This window comes from Lycorma delicatula, chromosome 7 (genome assembly GCF_047948215.1).
Source record: "Lycorma delicatula isolate Av1 chromosome 7, ASM4794821v1, whole genome shotgun sequence".
Taxonomy (NCBI): domain Eukaryota; kingdom Metazoa; phylum Arthropoda; class Insecta; order Hemiptera; family Fulgoridae; genus Lycorma; species Lycorma delicatula.
In genome coordinates, this window is record NC_134461.1 from 143,597,396 (window position 1) to 143,622,932 (window position 25,537).

A 25,537-nucleotide genomic window follows, 5' to 3' on the forward strand; every position below is an offset into this window, starting at 1 on the left:
AGGGAGAGGGATAGATAATGTGATCATGATAGAAGGAAATAATCAGATAGTAGTGATAGGCATATTTCTAGATCACTTAAAAGTAAATTACAAAAATTTGTAGCTCTGTCATGTGTGGAAGCAAGACTATATAGCTGCTTGTGAGACTTCAAGATCACTTGTACGGTTGAATTAGATTACTGAAAGAAGTCGAAGCAATTGATCAAAATTCTATTTTAATGTAATGTACATTAACAACCAGAATAGTATTGAATTCACTGGAAAGCCTATCAGTGATATTTCAGATGAATAACAAGCTGAGGATCAAACAGCAGATATTTTTACTAAACTTATTTTCAAATAAATTAGATTGTATTAAAAGTTTAATTGGTATTATCCCTACATAATCTTTTTGATGGTTGTTATATTTACATATGAGTATTTCAGGAGATTGTTATGATTGCAAATATTTAAATGTTGTTAAGTTACCTGTATTAAAATATTATCATTTGATGAATCACATATGATTTGTTTATATATTATTCTATTGTTATTAGATGGTTACTATGTTGTTGTTAGTAGATGTTTTCCATGTTGTAATGTCAGTTAATAAAATGTATTGTAACTGATGAGATGTTTTCTTATATTACTATGGACTTCTAACAAATAATAATAATTACATAAATATCTTTTCATGACATTCTTCCTGGTAATCATTATCAGTGATTATTATAATTGAATCATTTATTATGGGAAAGTCATGAGCCACAGTTATCAAATTGTTGGTAAAAAAAAAAGAAGTTTTCTTTGAAAACAAACAGGTTTCCACATTTGGCTATATTATCTATCACTTAATGCCCCACAAATTCAGTTTCTGGCACACCTTTTAGCAATTCTTGGACTAACAATTTTCTTTGTTGACTCATGACATTTTCATAATAAATAACTGAAATAGGTGAAAATAAAATTCTAATAACTCCATTTTTGAGGATGTATACATGAATTTTATTACATCATTTTTTATTGTTTATATATACAAAAAATTGAAGTTTAAAATTAGAAGTTATAAAGTTCAGTTACCAAAATATATCCATAAGTAACTTACAGTAATGATAAAAATTGTAATTATCTTCATCATCCCTTTCTTATGATGGCTACACAAAAATGTTTTTGTAGAAAGAAATATATTCTTCTGGTATGTGTTTTTCTAATTTTTTTATATCCTCAATTTTTTTTTTATGTGTAGGATACTGGTCCGGGTGTGCTCTAATAATTGGAAGAGCTATAACAATGCCTGGTTTCAATAATTTGAAAGTAATTTTCTGCAGTCCATCTAAATGAAAATAAGTAACTAAAACTCCTGGATGATCTTTGTTGTATACACACATTGTATTGTGACACAGAGAAGTTTACTTTTTTATCTCTTGGAGCATCCTTGCCCTGATTTTCAACACTCACAACAATAAATACTATTCCACCGTTTTTTGAAATCCAATACTATGTCATTATTTTCCATGTAAAAGACAGAAATTTGTTTAGAATGCTTGATTGAATAATGAGGGATATATACTTTAATGGCACATATACCCTATCAACTGTTTTTAATTTTCTTTTAATTACTCCAAATTGTTGATCGCATGCCAAAAAAGAATGTCCTTGAACCATAAAGTATTGAAAAATTTTATCAGATCTTTTCAAACCTGCGTGGGTAACAAATCAACATTTTTGCGATTCTGCCCAGTGCAACCATCTGAAAATATATGCATTTCTTTTATGTCTTTGTCAAAATAGTTTTCAGTAAAATATTTATGTGGAAAACTGCATATCTCATTAGCACCTTTTTTGGCCACTCCTTCATGATAAACTACAAAGTAAGACTTTGCAGTTTAGAAGTCAAAAATACAAAAAAAAAACATTGACCCAAAGTTGGCGAAGATAAAACACTTCTTGCACAGGTATTCAAGGAAGTGGCAAGTTTTGCATATAATCAATGCAAATTCCTCCAACATCACTATTTTCTTTGCAATGATTTTGAATATCTTTCAGTTTACTGTAAAACATTTTACTAATTTTATTGTGAATAATTTGCTCCAGTGCAATAACTCTCTTAGCAACATCATTCAAATTTGAATTTTTAAGTTTAGCTTTGAACTGTCACACTCGGAACATACATCCTTTTGGGGTCACCCAGACATGTAAGAAATATTTTCATGAAAATATTTTGAATAGAATGTATACAATACTGAAAAATCAGGGTGTTTTTGTGTATACATGGAATCCATCATTTTAACGTTTAAACGTGAATCTAAAAATACTTAATACTTCTATTTCCATATTGTGATATTTTACTTCAAAAGATTCTATGTGTTCTTATATTTTAGACACAATATTCCCCTTTATAGATCGAGACCTACTTCCTACACTTTTTCCTCTTTTTTCTTTAGGAATTCCACCTGAATTCAAAAGTTCAGCTAGCCTTCTATGTCTTCTGTCACTTTTCATACCATGCATACTAATAAATGACTTCTTACATTCTATTATTCTGGTACCTCAAATTTCTAGTGAATACTTAATATTAAATTTTCTGCTCTTGGGATTTTCAATTCTCGGCCTTTTGCTAAGAATTTTGACAATTTTTTCATACTCATTCATATACGTCTGCTGCTTCTTAGATTCATACTGCTTAAATTTGGCAAATATTTCTCCTCTATCTACCTCATCGATTTTAGTAAAACATTTCAGAGAACATCTGAAATAAAAATAATAAAAGTGTAATAATAGTAATAAAATTTAGGCAATGATATCAACTAACAAAAAAAAGTTATAATATGACTGCAATAAAAAGATGATAGAAAAAGTAAAGCCATCTGATCAGATGTCTGCAGAGTAACAGAATAGATGTCAGTGACCGTTTCAAAAAATGCATATTGAAAATGCATTTTGTTGAAAATTAACCTAACTTTATTACAACTCTACTACAGATTTTGATCACTTTGATCTTTTAACACATGTGAAAATATCTGAATAAAATTGCAGGTATATGTGAAACTAAAGTTAGTCGGATAAATGATATTTCAGTAGGTATAAGTAGTAAAAAATATTAAAATTAACTTACTTGCAATCTTCTCCAATGGTTGTTTCTGATATTATCTTTCTATACTATATCCCACATATTTCTCTCCAGATAGTCTTGCTTTTTTAATAATGTTTTTTAATAATGCTTTTTTAAACATTGGATTTTTTTATAACTTTACACTTCTTCTTTCAGTATTTACACAATCTTCATCACTCAATTTTAATAAGATTATAAAAAACAAATTAAAGCAAATTACCACGCAACTTCACACAAGACATAAAAAAACAGCTGGTCATAGTGGTTTATTTTTTAAAACGTCGCTAGTCGCTGACTGAAGATATTCTCAAAATAACCACTGTTCTTATAATGTCCCTCCTACCTGCACAGCTTATTGACTGAAAATGTTTTCATGCACTATAATAAGAATTTATCATTTATTCAATTTGTCAAAAAATATGACTGATGACTTTTTCATGATATCTGATTCAATTATAATCCAAATGAGATACTCCTCCATTTAAGATAAGATATACCTACATTTTTATCAATTATAATAATTTCTCCCCCAGTGATCTTTTCAGAAACTTTGTTGAAAAACCTACTTACTTTGGTATGTCATTTTGAACCAATATTATTTAGGATTCTACCACAATAAAACAGGCTCCTTATACTAGTTTTCATTTTTTAATCATTAGAGATTTTTTAATCTGTTAACTTTAGGTGGCTATCAAACATACAAATATTTCACTTCGAATTTATTTTTTGTAGTTTACTGCCTGCATACTACTTTAATCATAATGTTGTATTATTAAGTTAAGGCTAGCTGTAATGTGCAACCTCTACTTATAATAACTACATGGACCTGTAGACTGATTTGAGTGCTGTAATATTTTTCACATCATGCTCAACGCTTGGCTGTAGGCCTAGGAAACCACTATACTGCTGTAGCAACAAGCAACATCAAAATAATTCCTGTCAAGCTACAGTATTAGTGCCAGAGTTATCAATTTGTCATATGTAATTTTTTATACTATTATGTAAATAGAAAGGAATTAATACTTCAAGAGGGAAAAACCCAGTAATTATTGATTGTTGCAGCATAAAGAAATGAAGTGTATGAATAAAAAAAAAAAACACTTAAATTGCTAAGAAACATGTTTAAATGAAATAAGTGTCAGTTCAAATAACTACTTCCTTCTACTCAGGTAATTTTTTGGGTACTTTCCTCTTACACAGCCCCATTCTATATTTTGTATTATTTTCTCTACTTTTTTTTTTTTGTACTTAACCAAGTTTTGAATTTATGACCAAAATCAAGCACACTTCCTATAGATCAGACCAGCTAACAAAGAGTACAGTTGATTTTCCCTATATAACTGCATGCTCTCTATTACCTGCCATTCACAGCATGTACAACTAAACTGCACAACAGCAATTTGTTATAAGTAACATTTAAATAAAAATGTTTAATTTTTTTTTACTTTAGGGCAGAAAATATATGTAAAAGATTTCCAGATTATGAAGTAGATTTTGTTGGAATTGGTCCTGGACCAAATGGTAAAGAAAGTCTTGGTTGTTGTAGTCAAGCAGCAGTTTTTGTCAAGATTCATTACGAATTACCTGGTGAATTAGATCACTGCAAAACATATTGTGAATTTGTAAGTATAGTTTTTTCTGTTTATCAGTTAATTGTATATATAATAAATATATCAGTGTCTGTAAATTAATTTCCTTTTCATACATGTAATTTTGGAAATTCTTATTAAAAGTATCACTTAGAAAGCCTTTACAGTCATTTCCACTTTGCTACCAATTTATTCTTTGGAAACAGGTAATGCTTACATAGGCACTTCTATTTATATCAGTAATCACTCATCTTTTAACAACAGTACTCGATTAATATTGACATTAGTTGTAATGCATAACCAAAATGAAATGAGTGCTAATGTAAATAGCCCCATGAAGTGTGAGGTCCAAGTATTATTTCATTTCTTAATGGCAAAAAACTATTCTGTTGCTGAAGTCCACTTAGAAATTTATCATGTTTATAAACCAAATGTTACTTGTGAGGGAAAAGTTCAAAAATTATGTTATTTGTCTCAAGAAGGAAGATATTTACATATAACAATTACAGAATTTTCTAAAAACATTTGAGAACAATTTGTATGTATACAAGTATTACAAATGTTTATACAAGGGCTATTTTTTTTTCAACATCCAGTTGTGGATCTAAGTAAACAACAGACAGATGGGAGCCAGGTTTGTGCAATTGCACCCCCACCCCCTCTGCAACCTCTACCATTGCCAGCTCCATTGCATCAGTCTGAGCCAAGCTATGGACAATTGAACGTGGCTGCTACGATCAATGCTCCCGCCAAGTGCAAGTTGCGAAGTGTGATATGTTTTCTGCAAGCAGAAGCACATAGCTTTGCTGAAATCCATTGCAGAATGAGCCTAGTGTATGGTGAAAACTATATGAGTGATGATAGTGTATGGTAATGGTGTAGGAAATTTAAAGAAGGGCGAATGGACATCCATGATGAAGGTGGGCAAGGATGCAAGTCTGTTGCTTCTGTATGCCTGGTTGACTGTGTTGATGATTTTGTCTGTGACAAACTGAGGTTTACAATAAGTGAACTTTCTGCAGAAATTTGAAGGTTCTCTGTACACAATTGTAACCAAAAACCTAGGATACTGGAAACTGTGGGCACGTTGGGTTCTAAAAATGAGTGACAAAGCACAGCGAATGGCATCAACCTTACTGTCTCTTATCCGTTATGATAATGAGGGGGAAGAGTTTTTAAAGTCTATCATTACTGGCGATGTGACTTGGATTCAGTATGACAACCCAGAAACCAAAGAACAGTCCGAGCAGTGGATGCACACTTCTTTTCCAAACAAGCCGAAAAGGTTCAAACAGACACTGAGCAACAGGTAAACAATGACAGATTTTTGGGACTATAGAAGTGTGTTGGTGGACTTTATGAAGCAGAGGATAACGATAACAAAAAAAGTTTATTGTGGATCTTTACATCACCCCCACAGAGCGATCCAGAACAAAGAGACATGCTCTAGTCTGGCATAGTTTTGGTCCACTACTGTGCATCACTGCACTGTCCAGCCTTCTCAAACAATTCAAGTGGGAAGTTTTCGACCATCCACCATGTAGTCCAGACCTAGGACCTAGCGATTTTCACCTCTTTCAAGATTGAAGGCATGGTTGGACAGCAACACTTTGCCACCAGCGAAGAACTTCAGGAGGCTGTCAAGACGTACCTTACCTCACTGGCGGCAAACTTTGAAGAGAGCATCGGAAAGCTGGTGTCTCAATATGACAAATGCCTCAATTGTTTTGGCAATAATGTAGAAAAATAAATTAGATGCTTCTCAGATTTTATTGGTAAGATTATTTTGTTATGTTAATGTGTCTTTTTTTTCAGCTCATTGGAAGTTGAAAAAATAACAGCCCTTGTATTAAAATACCAGAATTTTCATGTTAGGTGAATTATGAACATTTAAAAAATATCTTTTATAGGTACAGGTCATTTTTATGAAAGTTCTACAAAATGTGATCTTATAGGGAAATTAACATTGCAATCTTGTTTACCGAAGATCATTAACAAAAAGATTTAACAAGATTATACCAACCTCCACAGAAAGCATTTTTCTCATCAATTTTTTTCCAATTTTGATTTTTTTTTTATCAGTAAATATTGTTTTTTTTATATTTAAAGTGTGGAAAATACTTATGTAAAAATGGGTGAAACCGTCATGTTTAATTTGATTATTTTTTATCATTAAATATTCAAGGCAAATAAAAAAGCATGAGTTTGGTAAAATTCCTTGAACTTTTTAATCAAAGACTTAGTAGACACAAAAACAATTTTTCCGCATCTAGTAAATGTGTTTTACTTAATTGAATAACCTACTTTACTAAATCGAAGTTATTGAAAAGACTTTTACCCTCAAAAGCTCTTTATTAATTGTATTTTTTTTTAATTTTTGTTTAAAAAATGAAAAAATGGTGGGTAATTGTTATGTGTAGAAAACAAATGTGTTATTTATTGTCAATTATTTTTTCTTTTATGTTCTAAAATAACACTTTGTCCCTTTATTTAATACTTGTAACTTTAAGGCCAAAACTTATAAAAATGATACATGCAAGATTTCACTTGGTCATATATTTTCATCGTATGACAACTCGTAATAAGGAAGTTGAATTGTTCTTCTTTTGTTGGTTGCCTTTAATCTATGGGTAGATATTTGCATAGCATTCTAGATAAGTTCTCAACCATTATTGTATCTGATTTTTAGATGTTATATTAATACTATGGTATTTATAAGCTCTTATATTGCAGCTAGTGCAGAGGATTTGAGTCTCTAATTAGATAAGTTGAACTTACCTTATTAATTCCCAATAATCGATTTTTATGGTATCCCACATCTTCAGTTTTTATTGAATTTTATAACTACATTAAAATATATTCCTTCAATAATTTATCATTTTATTGTAAATTGTTTTCTATTTTGAATTGTTTAATTGTATTATGAACATATATAAATTTTGCTGTCTCTTTGTAAAAAAAAAAAAAGATTAAATCATTCCAGTACGGGATGGAAAAATTTACATATATGTTCATAATACAGTTTAAAATTTCAAAATAGAAGACAGTTTAGAATAAAATGACAAATTATTAAAATAATATCTATGTAGTTACAGAATTTCTTACTTATAAATCTCAGGCTACTATTTTTAAATTGTAAAATACAAGTTTTAATAAACTATCTAACTTTCAAATAATAAGCACATTACTAAAAAAAATTTAAATTATTCACATCATTAATATAATTATGTCAAATAAAAATTATTTTATGTTTTTAATTTATTTTAAACTGGCCTTTGTCATTGATGGTGAGTTTCTTTTATAGTTTAAATATTAATATTTTAATTTAGCATATTTGAAGAGTAATTGTAGTATTTATAAAATCCAAAATAAGTCACACTGTGTGAACACTAAATTATAGAATTTTGTTCAAACATTAACTTATTATTTACAAAAAATTGTCATTATGCCCAAGAATCAAAAATGACTTTGTTTTATCATACCTCTTTCGAAATAGTTCCCTTGGGAAGCCAGGCAATGCTTCAAACGGTTTTCCCACTCTTCATAGGAGTGTTGCAACTCAGAAACTGGAATATCCTTCAGATGGTCGCTAATTTTTTTTTTGTTATGTTTTCTACTGTTTCCAAAATAGTGCCCTTGAGGTATTTTTTTAAAGTTGCGAACAGGAAAATGTTGCAGGGACTCAAGTCAGGTGAATAAAGTAGTTGAGGAACTACAGGAATGTTTTTCTTTGCCAAAAACTCAATAATTGAGAGTGCAGTGACAAGGTGCACTGTCATGATGCTGCATCCAGTTTTCTTTGATGGCTGGTCTCATGCAAGCAACTCTTTTTTGCAGTCTTTCAAGAATAGAAAACATATTGATTTACACTGTGCTGAAGGCAAAAACCCCTTATGGACTATGTCATTACTGTCAACGAAACAAATTAGTGTGTTTTTGATTTGCTGATTTTTTGCCTTTTTGGGATGTGGTGAGTTTGAAGTGTGCCACTCCTTGCTCTGGAGATTTGTTTCTGAGTCGTTCTCAAATATCCAAAATTCATTACCTGTAATAACATTTTTTTAGAAAATCAGGATAAGTTTCAGTTCGCCCTAGAAGATCGCGGCACCCTTCCACCCTGTTTTTTTTTTCTGTTCAATAGTGAGCTTTTTTTGAAACCAATTTTGCACAAACTTTTTTCATGTCTAATCCATTTGTCAAAATTTGATGGATTGTAGTATGGTTCAAATTCAATTGTTCTGTAATCATTCTGACAGTTAATCGCCGATCGTACTGTATGAAGTCTCTGATTCGCTCAACATTGTCGTCACTTTTTGACGTTAACAGTCTTCCAGAGCGTGGATTGTCTGCAACTGAATCCCGGCCATCTGAAAATGCTTTAAACCACCTAAACACTTGGGCCCATGACAGAGCGTCATCTCCATACGTACTTTTCAATTTTGAAAAAGTTTCAGTAGCATTCTTACAGAGTTTTAACACAAAACTTGATTGCATAACATTGCTTATAATTAGTATCACTCATTTTTGTAATGCACAATAAAAACTCGTTTCACAAAAAGTTTATTTACGTCTCGCGTGACAAAAATAGGCCAAAAATATTAGTACCTAATATAAATCAGCTGTTCATATAACCATATGTTTACTAGTAACTTTACAGTGTTCCCAATTTGGCTGCCAAAAAAAAAACCAGTCTCATTATGTTATTTACAGACCTCATATTTGATGTAAATTTTATCTAAACAAATTGTTACAAAAACTAATTCAGAAAAAATGTTTTTTTTAAACTGTCTACTATTAATTTACTTAAGTCAATATTCCTCCATGTATGTACCATTTCATGAAACGCAATCGTGCAAATATACTTATTGGCATTGTTGATCATCACAAGCATTAAATTATCTTAAAGCAGAGGTTGATTAAAATATTTTCCGATGAAAATTATTTTTTTTAATGTAGAATAAGAGCCACTGTAATATTAATATAAGTTTATGTTCATAAATCTAATTTGACCTTGAAAATGCCCAATACAATAAAAAAAATGCTCTTCTGCCCATTCAAAAGCAAAGTTTTTTATTTGAAATATTTTTTTAATAAATATATTGTTTTCAAGATAAATATACTCTATTTGGTTCATCTGGTTTATATCCATCTGTATAATATGACTGAATGTTTTTTTCATTGTTTTTTATTAGGTGGAATTTGAAGTAATTGAACATATAGAATACCCATTTAATAGTAATACTAGATCTAATGACGATATAACTCGTGATGATGCTGTTAATTTTATGCGGTCAGCTGCTAGGTGTGGTGATTATTATAATGGTGAAAGAACTGAAATTCCATTGGCCAATGTATTATTACGTGTGTATAAAACCTGTGATTCTTCAGAGAAATTGAGGTATAAGAATATTATATTCATTAATTGGTTTTTATTAATTATATCTGCAAAATTTTGTTATTAATGATTTCTGATGCACATTTTTTACAAGAGATATCCTAAAAGTAAGTTCCGGTGAGCTGTTAAAGAAAAAAGGACAAGTACTCTACAAAGCATTTTATTGGTGTTTGAAGTATTGTATATCAGCATCAGGTGTATTCCATTTTCATGGAAAGATGTCTCTAAATCTATGTAAAATCTAGTCTACTGGAACATGAGTGTTTTCTGCACTTTAATATTGGTTGTTCTGGCTGTTTTACGTAGCTACTTAGATGAAAATATGCCTCATCACTAAAGAAAATATTATCCAAGATTTGAATACTGCTGCGAACAAAACACATAAACAACTTGCAATAATTGAGGCCTTATCTGTGATTGGGTTCTTGCAAGACATGAATATATTGCAGAGATAATTTAAATATTTTTGTAGCATTTAGGGCACTTCCATTTGGCATTCCAATCTGCTGAGATAACCTTCTTATTGAGTTTCATGGTAATTGTTCAAAAGATATTCAGACATATTTTAAAAATTTGTAATTTAACTGTTGGTCGGCCAGACGATTTTCATTCATCTACATTACCAGTTTCTTTAAAACAAGTGATTGTGTGTGAAATTGTTGATGTATTGGGTTCATTTGATCAAGTAAAAGCTACCGCAGTCTTTTTGGCACTTTAAAAATAGTTGCAGTTTAAGATAACTGTAAAAAATAAATTTGCACATTGAGACTGTGAAAAATGTATGATAGTCTTTTTATAACACCCCTGCCACTTAGTGGTAAAACCGGAAGAGATTATTTGATTGTTGTGTATGTTATTGCTGTAAGATCAACCCATTAATGCCAATGTAAATGCAAATTTCCCACTTCAGTAGATTAATGAATTCAGGATTGCAAAACTTTCACTCATCTTGTCATGTTTTTTAAAAAAAGAACAAATTTATATTCTTAATAAAGTCATTATGATATATTTTTTTTGTGACAGAATACATAATTTTTTTTTCAGAAACAAAATTTATTTCTGTATACAGTTTATCACTGATTGTCGAAGTAACTTCAACATCAGTGATGAATTGTATACAAAAATAACTCAATCATTTACTTCAATTACATTTTAAACAGCCATAAAAAAATATGTCATAAGGCTTTAATTAAGAGTATAATTCAATTCTTTTTTTTTACATGTTTGTTAATTTTGTGATTTTTAGTATGATAAGGTTTAGTTATAAAATTTTAGTGGTAAAACATAAATATGACTTCATATTATTTACATATTATTTATGTACTTTACTCTTTTAGAAACTGGAGATAAATGCAATGATACACAATCTATCTACAGTGATGAAATTCTCTTCTTCTATCGTTTATTTAGTATCCAGTTTGAAATCTACATCAGTTTCATCTGTCCTATTTTCAGCACCAAATATATATTTATTATATATATATATATTTTTTTATATATATTATATTTATTATATATATTTTTTTTTATATATATTATATTTATTATATATATATATATATTTTTTTTATATATATTATATTTATTATATATATATTTTTTTTTTATATATTTTTATATAGGGCACAATGATTTGACAATTAGCTGGAAAAATTTTTAGGTTTATTTATATAATCAAAAAGATGTTCTCTTAATAACCATTTCTGATAGGTTTTTTATGAATTTGTTACTGATCATCATTCTGCATTGATCTGAAAATATGATTGTATTTTATAAGATTTTTATTCATATGATATTGACAAATAGTTAGAATTTTTTTTAGATATCCTGAATTCTTACAATAATTGTTCATATTTGCTTGTTCACTTAACAACACTTCCTTAGGAAAAGGCTAATTTTCAAATTTATCACCCCAATTGAACATTCCCCATTTTGAAGAGAAACCACTATTATTACACTACAAGCTGTACACTAACTTGAACTATCCTATTTTACAAATTACTGATATAAAAAATTTAATTTTATCACCTTTTAAAACTTATGCTATGTTAAGAGAATTTTTATATTTTTGAAAGAAAAGAATTAAAAATATATTTTGAAAAATATTTCATTTTAATTTACAAAAGTTAACTTTATATTGATTTTAATATATTGAAATATTAATGATACCAGTTTTAGAAAATATTACTGATATTTTTTATATGATATATTTATCTTTTAAATAAAATACATTTTAGAAAATAATTGTTTGCTTTAAACTTGTTTGATGTGATTTAATTATAAAATCTTTTTTTTCAGTGTAAATATAATTTCATCATATTTTTAACTTTTGTTGCTCTTATATTATCTTAGTATATGTGATGTCATTTTAATTACTTATTCCACTCATAAAGTTGATTTTGTAAAAATTTAAGACTTTCATGACCTGTTCCTTTTGGTACTTTTGAGTTATTTCACTTTGAATTAAGCTGCTGATTTTATGCAATTAAAATATTTAGAGACTTCTGTAAGTAAAGATATTACTACCAGATCTAAGAAGTTTTCAGTTAGTAGTCTCATATGAACCCTCTACAAAACAAAAAATTGAAGGCTGAGAATCTTATTTTTTCCCAAAAATGTTTAGTTCCAAAGTTGAGATTTTTTGTTTTTGTAACATAGAATTTCATTTAGTTTTTTTTTTCAGTTAAATATGAGGTCTGTTCAGAAAATAACTGAACATTTTTAATTACGTACCAACAAAGACATTTGGTGATGTGTGGTTGGCAGCATTGTGTTCTGCATAATCTCCTCTGTACCACATGTTCTTGATTGTTAATACCTCGTTTAGTTTTCGTGTTATTATTATTTGTGTGCAACATAAAGTGTTACTAGCAATTTTTATAATGTGCAATTTTTAGGAGCAATGATACAACATAAGATTCTACATGAGACTGGGGAAAACTTTCACAGAAACTTTTCAACTTTTTAAACAAGCTTACAGAGATGATGCTCTGAGTCGTACACAGTGTTTTATCATTTTAATGGAATTGTGCATTTTGAATTCTTCCCTCAAGGTGAACAGTGAACCGTATATACTCAAGATGTTTTACAATGGTTACATAAAAAATTCTACAAAAAGAGATCAGAGTTGTGGCAAGACAACTAACTCGTGATTCCTTCACCACAACAATGCCCCTGCACACTCAGCCATCTCAATTCATAAATTTTCTGCCAAAAATCAGATGACTGTCCTTCCTCAGCCTCCCTACTCGCCAGACCTGGCTCCTTGTGATTTTTTCTTATTTCTGGAATTGAAATCTGTGATGAAAGAATGCCATTTTGAGACTGTTGTTGACATTAAACCAAAAAACAAATTCGTCACTAAGGCAATTTCAAATGAAGTTATCCAGGACTGCTTCATGAAGTGTATGAATTGGAGAGGGGAGTATTTTAAATGGGACAGGGACCAAATCTGCAAAATTAATAATAAAAGATTAAAAAAATAAAGTCGATTATTTCTGAACACACCTCTATAGTATTTTTTTTTTTTTCATATTGTGTTTTATTGTTTTAACTTTATATTTTTTCACTAAAGTTGACCAACATGCCCATGTAAAGAATGGCTACATAAAGAATGATAAAACAACTTTAAAATAAAATAATCCCTGTTTCAACTCTTGAAACTTAGTAAGATTATGATAAAAATTAAATATTTTTTTCAGCAACTACTTTTTAGTGGCCTGAATTTACTAGTCTGTAATCATCATGATAGCTGCTTTAATGGGGCTCAATGGCATGTCAATGTTCTGATTTTTGTATTTACTTCTCAGGTGTTTTACAAAAAAAAAATCAAATGATTGGATGAGACGCCTACCAGGTAAAGCCAAGCCTTCTATTCCTCATAAAATCTAAAATGATAGTTTGCCAATGATTTTTCTATCCTCTATTGGGCTATTAGCATTGGTTAATTAAAGTAAAAGTGTATTTAATGAAAAATATCAGCGGATAAATTGTTACTACATATTATTTAAGTGGAGGATATTTTGGAATACGCTCAGATAGATAACTTGATTGATAGCCACTCTCCAATTGTTAAAATCAGCCAATCTAGTTAATATTTTTCAGTATCTACTGTATTAAACTTATCTGAATCAAAATTGTTATTTAAAAAAAAGAAGAAAAAAAAGTAACATAATATGTCTTGTTTCACCACTGGGACAAAAAAGCATTGTGTATGATAGACCTATTTTTTAATACTGTCTTGTTTGTCTCAGCAACAGCAAAATTGTCAGAATTATTATTAATTTAAAGGATCAATTTTTAAAACTTATGAGAGATACTACATCTTAGAAAATGCAGTGCCCTGAGGTATTGATTAATTTTTGTTTACAATTTTATTGAATAAATCTTCTAATATAATATTCCAAAAAATCAGCTCAGAAACTTTTATTTTTGCAATTACTAAGTGTTTTGGACAATTTTCTTGATTTCATTTGTAGCAGTTTTATTGTTTAAATTTTAGTTGATGTTTTTATCAGTATGTGGTTAATTATTAATGTTACCTCAGATGGTAGCAGTAATATCAAATGGCATGCTAAAGAAGCCTACAGCAGCTCATGATTGTATACATTAACAGTAGCAACACTAAATACTAAAGTGGAAGATATTTATGGGCCTAAAGACATGTATGAGCCTAAACTCATACAAGGCTTATATAACATTATCAACATTTGTAAATCGTCCCCTTGAAATTAAAGACTTTATATGTAGAACAGAAAGCTAAACTTAGCATCCTCGAATGTAAAATTTAAAAACAAATTTCATAAAACTTAATTTGACAAAACCAACAACATAACTTAAATGACAAATTACTGTAACATTCGAAATGGGTTTCTAACCTCTTCCAGGCTCACATCATTGCAACATCACTGACGAAAGAATTATATCACAGTTCCAAAAAGATTCTTCTGGTTGCATATTCCATGTATTTAGGAAGCGAGTTATTTTTAAATACGACCCCAAAATATTAAATGTAATAAATTTTAAAATCATTCATGGCTGTATTATTTATTGCATTTTTTTAATATTTCAGGAAAATATTACAAGAATCAAATTATGAAGTTACAACAGATAAAGAAGGTGAATATATAGTTATTGTTCCTGATGAAAGTGTGAGCAGTTCTGAAGATGTAAACGAACAGTTTTTAACAGAATCTCTTAATGAGAGTGAACAATATATTGCACATGAGGTCGATCATGAAGTGGTTTCTGATGATTGGGATAATGTTACACGAAGTGATACACCATGGGATTTGAGTGAAATTGAACCAGATGAACATAAAATTTGTAATTTTATTCCTGATGAGGCATCAAAGGAAATAGTTACTACTAATTTAGATCATAATTCCATTGAAGTTATGAAAAATGAAATAACAGATAATAATAGTGAAAAAGGTGATGTAGATTATTTCTTAAATGTAAATAAGGCTGATAATGCAATTGAGTGTGTAGTTACTGATACAGCTTGTATATTAGAGAAAAATAACGATTTAGATGCTAATAAGGAGCATCCATTACATAAAAAACATAGTGAGGTCAGTACTTCATTTTCATTACATGTTAGTGACAATTTTGTTTCTTTTACAGAGTGTTTGCAGCATGATATAGTCAATGAAGCGATTAATGTACATGATGAAAAGGATAATGTTGATGATTCTAGTGAATTCGAAATAAATAATACATCTCTGAGTATAGCTCATCAAAATGATGACTTAAGTTGTAGTAATGAAGAAAATGAATTGCTTCTAGGAGATGATGTAGAATTAACTACTTTACTTACTAAAAGTGATGATAGTTACCAGCTAAGTTTTAATAGTTGTTTAAATAACGGGAGTTTTGGATATATTTGTTTACCATTAGAAAATAAATCTAAAATGCTCGATAAAAGTAGAGAAGAAGAAAATTCACTAGATGCTTCATCAGTTCTACTGAAAGAATCGGTTGTAATAATTGGTGAAGAAAAAGCTGGGGAAAATTCAGAAAAAATTAAATTGTTTTTGGAGAATGATAAAATCCTTGAAAGCAAAGAAATTGCATGCTGCAGTAAAGTTTTAACTTCACTTAATGATTCAGAGAATAACATTGAAAGTACATTAACAGTAAACAGTGCGTATGATCTCGATGAGTGTATAGAAAGTGTTCAAGCAAAAATAAAAAGTTTTAGTGATTGTAATAATTCAATAGAAAACCTTATTACAGAAGATATTTTTAATGAAAAATCATCTGTTAAAGGTTGTTGTAGTAATGATGAATCTAAATGTGATCCTATCTCCATCAAGTGTCGTAATAATATTAGTGCAAATGTTGGGGCAGATGGTAAAATACATAATGAAAAAAAATCAGATGTTATTGATTCAAAAAAGTCAGAATCAGATTTTAAATGTAATCCAAATAAGACTAACAGCATTAAGAATGGTGATGATGATATTAATGGTATGTCTTCTGTTGCTTGTTCTACTAGTCATAAATCTCTAGTTATTCCAAAAAATATTTCTAAAAATCAAATTGAAATACAAAGTACAAAATCATTTAAGTTAAATAATTCTCCTGATGAACTTCATTGTGGAGAAGAATTTGAAGATTCTGTAGACTCTTGTATTATTAATGATAAGGTAAAACTCAATATAAAAAAGAATTTAACAAAACCGGGTGAACATGAAAAATCTAATATGATATGCAGTTCAGACCATGATTGGGATAAATGTTGTGGGTTTAATTCTTATTCTTGTTCATGTTTTTCCCTTCAGTCAGGCTCAGAGAAAAAATCACCACCGAGCAGTGTTCATTGTTGTACAGAAAGAGAAAATTCAGGCATTTGTTCAGATTCAAGTACTACTGATAATTTTGAATTGAATAGAAAATTTTCAAAGACTTGTGTTAATGATGTTTGTAATAAGTTGTGTGCATATTGTTGTACAACTTGTACTTCATTTTCATATTGTGCATCGCATTCTACATCTGATGATCAATCATGTGATCACTTTTTCTTTAATGATTCTGAACAGTCGACATCTGTAAGTACAAGCAGTGGTAATTGTAAAATTCCTAAACATCCTGAATCCATCGGCCCTATGACTTCTGCTACTTTTTTATTTTGTGATCAAAGTAATGAATTGATAATAAAGACACATCAATATGATACCAAAAAATCAAACAGTGTGAATGAAGATTCATATGTAGATATATTTTCTAATCAGTCAATAAACTCAGATTGTGAAGAACAAATCATTAGAGAAAGTTTAAAGCTACTTATTGACAGTAGTTCTGAGAGAGTTAGCAGTTCTGAAAAAATGACTAAATCTTATTCAGCCAGTCACGTTGAATCACTGCAATTTAATTTTGAAGATTATAGTAAATTGATAAAAGATGATTTACATAAAGCATCAGAAGATAAATCTTCTGCAGGTGGTTACAGGTGTAGATTAGAGAATGAGTCGGATGTTGAAAAATTAGTACAAAATTTGGAAGAACTTATGAATGATTGTTTATTAGGCGATGGAGAAAGGCAAGATAGCTGTAGTCCTGATAAAGCCGGTGATAGTGGTTACCCAAATTCATGTTCTGGACGTGATATGGAAATGGACTTAACACCTGAACAAGTTAAAGAAATAATGACTGAAAGTGAATCAAGTTTTGAGAATTCTCCTCTCAATTCTCCTGTTGCAGGAGCTGCAGCAGTTATAATACCACCTCATCCTCCATTGGTACATATAGGTGATAACGTAGAAAATGGTGATGTTGCAAATAATAACAGGGATGGTGAAGGAAATAACATGATCGGCCAGGCTGCATTTGTTGGCGAACCTCTTGTTTATGAAGCTATTATTGATCACCCACAAGAAATGCCATTAATGGCCTATGCTGATTTAAACAGTAGTAATGATGAAAATGATGGAAGTGATTATGGCTCAAAAATAAAGAATAAAATGAAACTTAGGAAGATTAAAAAAAAATATTCAAATCATATTTTTGATGATTCTACAGAAAGTGATGATTGTTCAAGAATATATGAAAATAACAGAAAGTTCAGAAAAAGTAGAACTCTTATTTTAGATAGATTATCATTGCAGTCATTTGAAAGCGATTTATTGAGTACCGATAAAAGTGTAACAGATATTAGTACGTCTTGTCCAGATTCAACATTAAATTTAACAGAAGATGAAACATATAATACTTCTTCATATAGTGCTTTAAAAGAGTGGGATAGTTATAGAATGGTTCAAAGTTACGAAATTAAGGATTTGATTAAATATGAATCATGGTTAGCAGATAAATCTTCACAAAATACTTTAGATTCTAGTAATCCACCATTAATTAGTATGGAAAATTCTGTTTTTCCATTAGATTCTATGCCATCTTGTAGTACTGCTTTCTCAATAACTGACCATAGTTTAAAGATCGCAAACTCAATTCCACACCAGTTATACCCGAATGAATCTAATCAAGTTAGAAATTTAAAAGCGTCAGAAGATATAACAGTGCCTTTATCATTTCTTGATGAAGCATTAGATTCATTAATACGGGAGATTGTTGAAGAATTACTTACACCAGAAAGAGAACCATTTGCTGATTGGTTGTTAGAAATTCAACCAGATTCAGTGACTGAGAATGAAGGCGAACAGAATCCTGAACTAGATCCTGGTGTTCCAGATGTTCCTGTTTTAGAAGAAATTAATTGGGCAGCAAATGATTTTGATAATGATGAAAGTGAACATGAATTTACAGTGCAACCAGATGTTAAAGGTGGAGGGGATACTAGTGCTTCAGATTCATAAACTATATGTAACTAACAGAGGATTATTGTGTTTATATTTTTTGTATATTTGCTAGATGTAAAAAATAAAAAGATGTATTTATCAACGCACAACATGGTTTTGTAAAAAATATGATATATGAATGAATACAGTTGTGAGACCAAAAATCATAGCATTTATGATAAAAGTGGAATTACTGTTTATAATATTAAAAAATGACTAATTCATGTAGAGTTAAAGAAATTAAAATGTTATTACTTTTATTTTTTTAGTTAATTAATGTTATTAATTAGTTATTTATTAGAAATTTTTTAGTGTTAAATATAATCTCAAATTTTTATGATTCTTTGCTCATACTACGAATTAAGAGTAAAATATCAGTATCCATTTCATTAATTTTTTATGATATACCATCTCAAAAAAATGTTTTTCTCAGTTTAGTTTTATTTATTATCATTATTTATGGTTGTACTTTGTATATAATTTTACATCATATTTGCCTTTCTCATATGTTTGCTTTTATTTATTATTGGTCTTGTACCAACAATAAATAAACTCACTTTTTGTATTGTTTAAGTTACTTTACTTTATAAATTCCCTTGAGCAGTTTACAAATATCCTCCTTTTACTGATTTGTCATTTACTTTTAAAAAAAAGTTTTAATGTCTATTTCTGAATTTATGTATAATTATACATATTAATTGCATTAAATAATAATTTATTTTTTTTTATAAAGCAGTTGCCGTGAGGCCAAAACTCATATTGTTTATCATCAATTATAGGAGACCAAATCTGTAGAAAAGGATTTGGCTATATCTATAAAATAAATTTTTAATAATCATTGCCAGTTCACTCCAAGGAAAACGTAACCTTTCTCTAATATCTATTGACTGTTCGGGTTTTTGTTTAGTAATGAATTTTACCAGCTTATTTATTTTCATTATGTATGAAAATGTTTAAAGTTAAATTTTGAATCTTTCTGGACATTTAATTTAATAATTATTAATATTTGTAGGCTATTTCTAAATTTTTTAATTGAATGAACCATGGTTATGATCAGCTTTGATGTTAAAAGCTAAAAATTATCTGCTTACTAAATAGTATTAAATGAATTATACTTGGATGAGAAAAAATTCAGAAAGTTAAATAAGGCATTCAAAATTAAAAAGAAAAATGAAACAAAGTGAGTAATAACTATTATGTAATTAAGTGAATTGAAACTATTAGCAATTTAAAAAAAGGTTATTGAATTGATAAATTCATTAACTGATATAAATTTCAAGCATGAAATTATCTTTACTTTATCGTTACTTATCTTGCATGCAGATGTTTTATTAAACTGTCCTTGAGATAATTCTTTTTTTTTTCAATACCACTGTATAATTTTGTATGTCTTTTTTTTATTAAAAAAAATAATATCCAGTTTAAATTGGATGTTGTTTGAATGTATTTTTGCTATTAATTCTGTTTTATTTTTTGTTTTTTTTTTGTTTTTTAAACTGGAAATTTTGTGTTAAATTTTTGTTTTTTTTCTGTTGTTTTGCAGCTATCACACCATTGTTTAAATAGTAATTCAAAGAATAATGACTTATGTACCAAAATGATTAATAGTTCAATTAATCATTATGAAACCTGATCTGAGAATAAGTATGGATGAGAAAAATTTTAACGTCTAACAGTAGAAACCCGGCTAAAGTGTAAAATATGTTTTTTTTAAAAATAAAATAGAAATGTGTTACCTGGAAAGTACTGAATCATTCCTCAACCCTCACCCTGCTGTCTTCTGGAACTTTATAGGCACATCTAAGTCAGAACTTATATGCTTCCTCTGTTCTAATGTGTTATCCACTCTTTCTTAATTAATGAGTTCCTATTCTTCATCATTAGAACTAAACCAATCCTTTACTTCTTTAATGTTTGTTGCACCCAGGAATTTCTCTTACTAATGTTACTGAACATTTCTACTTATTTTTTACCATTGGTTTCTGCGTTCAATGTTTCATCAAACAAACTCTTACATTATTTTCCAAGAATCTAAGCAGTTGTTTTCCATATCTATCAGTTTCAAAAGTTCTGGAACAATGTTTTTTATATTCATCTAAAATAATAGTAGGTTATTAAAACATAATCATTTAGCACAGGTAAAAAAATTTGGTTCATTGATTACACAGTAGATTCCTAGCATTGAGCTCAGAGAATTTCTCAATAAATATTATATGAACATTGTGTATAACACTACTTCTTAAATATTTTATATGTGTTGATGCATTATTGATTTGTAATAATGATTTTCTAAGCAATTCTTAGTAAAAAATTTCTAACGTCAGATGCAAACATTTTGTAGAATTCTGTTTGATATTTCATCAGTTTTGTTTTATGACATCCATGTGCTTGTTGATTTCTACAATACACTGATAATACCTTCTGTGCTACATTTTTTAATGTTCAAGGATTTTTGGATTACTGATATGCATTAATGGAAAACAAATATTCCTGAATAATTTTACAAGCTAACACTATCATTCTATCCTATTATTTATCACTTATTTCATGATTTAGAACAGATTTCTTACTTTTTGATGCAAGAAATTTCTTGGTGAGAATTCTCAGATGGTCCCATTTCATTTGCATAAAACATTGCTCCCTTATATAATCCTTTAGTACTTATTTATATTAAATTTATTTATTTAGTACTTATTTAAAAAAGAGAAAATGAACATTCTGTTTCCTTTCAGCAGTGCTATATAATTGAGTATCCTACAGTTTACAGTTTAGGTCTTTATATTATACATAATACGCTGATTATTTTTTTGTATAGACTAAAAATGTTTGTTAAATATTCCATTTGTTGTAATTTGCCCTTTCCTCTAATGGAATAGTAATTTAAAATAATTTTCCTCAATGTTGAAAATTTCAACAAAAAAAATGTATTGTTTCCAGATAGCATTATTTCAGTGAAGCTGGGTTTATATAACCAGGAATTTCTGTGCAAGTTATTTCTTTTACATACTATATAGGTAGTGTAATGTAATTTTTTTGCATGTAAAATGAAAATTTTATATTACATTACACTCTAAAAAAAGTAAACTTAAAATAAAAATAAAAAATCTATAGTTAACTAATAGATAAAGTACTATAAAATTGACACAGTCACATTAAATATTATGTAAACAACTAGTTCGATAATTACTACAGACTTTATATATATTTATGAGGGACATCCAGAAAGTAAGCTCTGTTTTTAAATATTGCTGCTACAGCAATGCTATGGTTGTGATCTTGCACATTTTTGCAAAGTTAGTAGATTTTTTTGGAAAAGCACAGACATAATTTTCATATGTTAATCAGTGTATATAATTTCTGGTATGTGATTATGTCAAAAAATAAAAATCCCCACCAAATATGAAATTTATTTTGTGTTCCATTTTCTGAAATTCTCATCAAATTACTGATGTTTATGAAAAACGTGCAATGATTAATTCACGTGTGTAGAAATGGTTGGCTTTTTAATTAAAGGCACAAAAATGTCCTGGATGGATGGAGCAGACAATCATCTTTAATCAACAATCAAGTGGAGTTGTAAAGAAGATTAGAAAAAACAGATGATTCACCACCACATTACTCTCCTTGCAGTATCTATAAATTCAGTGTTCAATTGCAAATAAAAAACTATCCTATTAAATATAGTAAGTATCCTAGGTGCTGAAGTTGCTTACACAGTGAAACTACATGTTTGACCTTTTTGACATGATACAGAGAGTAAGGTTATTATGACTTATTGAACCATATAAAAATTAATTGCAACCCTTAATCGAAATAATAGTATATGGAGTTGAGGATTTTATCACCAATGAAAGTATAATCAAGCAAGCATTTTCTGCAACAAACAAAAGTATTTTGAGACAGAAAGATTTGCTTGTGGACTTTGACTTAAATCTCCACAGTCAGAACATAAATCTACTCTGAAATTCTTAATAAGATCATATGATCCATAATAACCATTGTGGCCTTAGTGTTGATTAATGACAGTTCCTGTTCGGATTCTTGTGCTGCAGTCCAAAATCTCACAACTCCCATCTAAATTTGATCAGTCTCTACAGTCGAGACCTCACACTAAACATCATTCATCTCTTCCAGTATCTGAAGTCTTATGATCACCTGCAGTTCCTATATGATGATATCAAAAAAGTCATCTATGGTTTGCATTATAGATAGCATCTTTCTACAACAAACTAATAATGCTGGGTGCTGCACTATGATGATAATTTTCTCAACAGTGGTAGAAATTAGAAATTGTGTAAGGTGGTCTCTCATTTAGGAATAACAATTTTTGCAAGTATAATTTTGTGGTTTTTTGTTTTTTTCTTTTTATTAGCCATATCAAAACTTACTTTCAGAATAACCCTCATACTTTAAGAAAATGATACAGATTCACTTAGTGGAGAGTAACATTTTATAATACAGAGAATACAAAAACTTTATTCTTTTTTAGAGCAAAACACTTCCATTTTACTGGGCTATGAATGTTAATGTGCAACATATTTGACTATTAAAAAGGAAGGAACGGAAAACCACGTAATTCCTCCTGTATTTTACTAATTCTGCCCTGGGATAATGCTGAGATTATTGAAAATATGGCACGTAACAACATAACATAATATTTAAGAATTTAATTATAGGCACAATTTTTGTTGGTCTTTGAAAACTTTTCAGTTTTAAATTTTAAAAAAATTGCTAATTAAAAAAGATTTGTTCATACAGTACAAATTTAGTTTTCCTTTTTTTAAGAATGCATTCAAAAACAAAACCTTGAGTTAGTTCTCTTAAGGACAGATATAATAAAAATATGAATCTTCATAATTTAGATTTTTTTAGTGTTTCATTTAAATTTATAGCTTGGACTTTGCTTACATTAAAATGAATGTTTGTCAAGTGATCATTTTATAAAAAGTTTTAGTTGGATAATTATGTTGAAAAGATATTGTAGCAAGACGTGTTTAATAAATAATAAGATAGTAGTACATAGTGTTTTTGTTTGTATAATTTTATTACATTTATGAATTTAGTTTTTGTATATTTGTGAATATTTGTATCGGCTTCTATGAAATGATTATTTCTCATTGTATATTTTGTTAAATTATTAGTGTAAATATATTATTGTTTATGTTCATGAAATTCCCTGCTTAAGTTTGTTTCTATCATCTTCCATTCTACTTTGTGAACTATTTGTACACAGGAATATTTATTTCTGAATCTACTCTGTGTAATCAGTTAACCCTGAGGTTTTAAGCATTATTATTTTTTAATGTTATATAAAGGAAATAGGGTCACAAAGACATAATATAGGTAAGTACTACAAACTGAAACCAGTCCTTGATGCTAGTGGTAACAACCATTCTTGTTGCTACCAATTGAACTAGAGAGCAAAAAAAATGGATATGGAAAGAACAATTAATCTGGGCCAGTAATAAATTCAGTGGAACTTGGAGAGCAAAAGTGACTGAAAGTTGAACTTAATGTTCCTGATTCTTTAGAGAGCATCTTATCAGTTGTGCAGATTTATAACCTGTCTATTTTAAGAGGCCAAACAATGGAAAATAGACTTTTTTCATTAATATTATACAATTGAATACATAAATTTCTGTTAGGAATTTCTTATAAGGTAACAAGATTTTTCTGGTAATTTCAATTGATATTATCAAATTCTTAAATAATAATGTTTAGAGAAAATATTCCCGATTTTATAAAAGATGTAACTAAAAACTCGTAATTGCATGTTTTGAATAACTGTAGGCCTCTATTATTTCTCTATATAAACATATTTCCTAGAATGCTTAGTTTGTGAGTTACAGCTAGTGAATAAAAGATTTCACCCAGATTTCAAGTACTGTGTTGAAATGAGACTACTGAAATTTTTAAGACGTTAATTAAGGGACAGAATTAATGATTTCTTATTTGCCTGAAATATAAAATAAAATAGGTACTGAACTGTACCTACAATAGTTTTTGATAAATCTGAGGTGAAACCCAATAAATTAAGGTAAAAAAAAATCCACAGGTAAAACTTTTAGACTTTTTTATACAAAACTTGTAAAGAATTTAATTCCGAACAAAATTATGTAATAAGTTGAATAAAACAAAGAAAGGTTTTATTCCTATAAAAATTTGCTGTTAAAAAATTTTAAAATGGAAATTGCACAACAATTGTAAATGTATAAAAATTATTTAGATAATTTTTTTTATTAATGACAGAGATACAATGACAGAGATTATTTGAAAAATTATTATTTCAAAGTTAGCAATAATTAGTGTTTAAATTTATTTTGCCATTGAAGTAATGCTATACCTTCCATTCTTGGCCATTAAGATCGCCTGATCTAATTCATCTTTGGATGGATGAAAACTATTGTGTACAAAACAAAAATTCATTTTCATTAGGAATTAATTTTATACTTCTTTACAACAGAGGAATACAATGAATGATATGATGATATTCATTTTTGCTGTGTGTTTAATGGTAATGCTTCAGTAGAATATGAAATGCATTTTCCAGATAGGATTTCAAATCCCAAAACAATAATCAGTACAACTTTTTGCAATCTTCGAGGAACAGGTTCACTACCTAGTATTCGTACCAACTATGAACAACATGACGTTACTGATGCAGTAC

General features: G+C 28.9%; 1 protein-coding gene across 2 annotated transcripts in view; it reads left to right on the forward strand.

Annotated features, from left to right (window-relative positions):
* Positions 1-20,613, forward strand: part of Hen1 (Hen1 methyltransferase) — a 51,206-nt gene extending 30,593 nt beyond the window's left edge. The window contains exons 4-8 of one of the 2 annotated variants that reach the window (XM_075371839.1): positions 4,542-4,713; positions 9,873-10,078; positions 15,147-15,508; positions 15,701-16,546; positions 20,414-20,613. In XM_075371839.1, the coding sequence (XP_075227954.1) occupies positions 4,542-4,713; positions 9,873-10,078; positions 15,147-15,508; positions 15,701-16,546; positions 20,414-20,436 (1,609 nt within the window). In that variant the 3' untranslated portion in view covers positions 20,437-20,613. Of the gene's footprint in view, positions 1-4,541; positions 4,714-9,872; positions 10,079-15,146; positions 15,649-15,700; positions 16,547-20,413 lie in introns of both variants that reach the window. The other variant, XM_075371840.1, reaches the window with a different exon arrangement.
* The last annotated feature ends 4,924 nt before the right edge of the window (positions 20,614-25,537 follow it).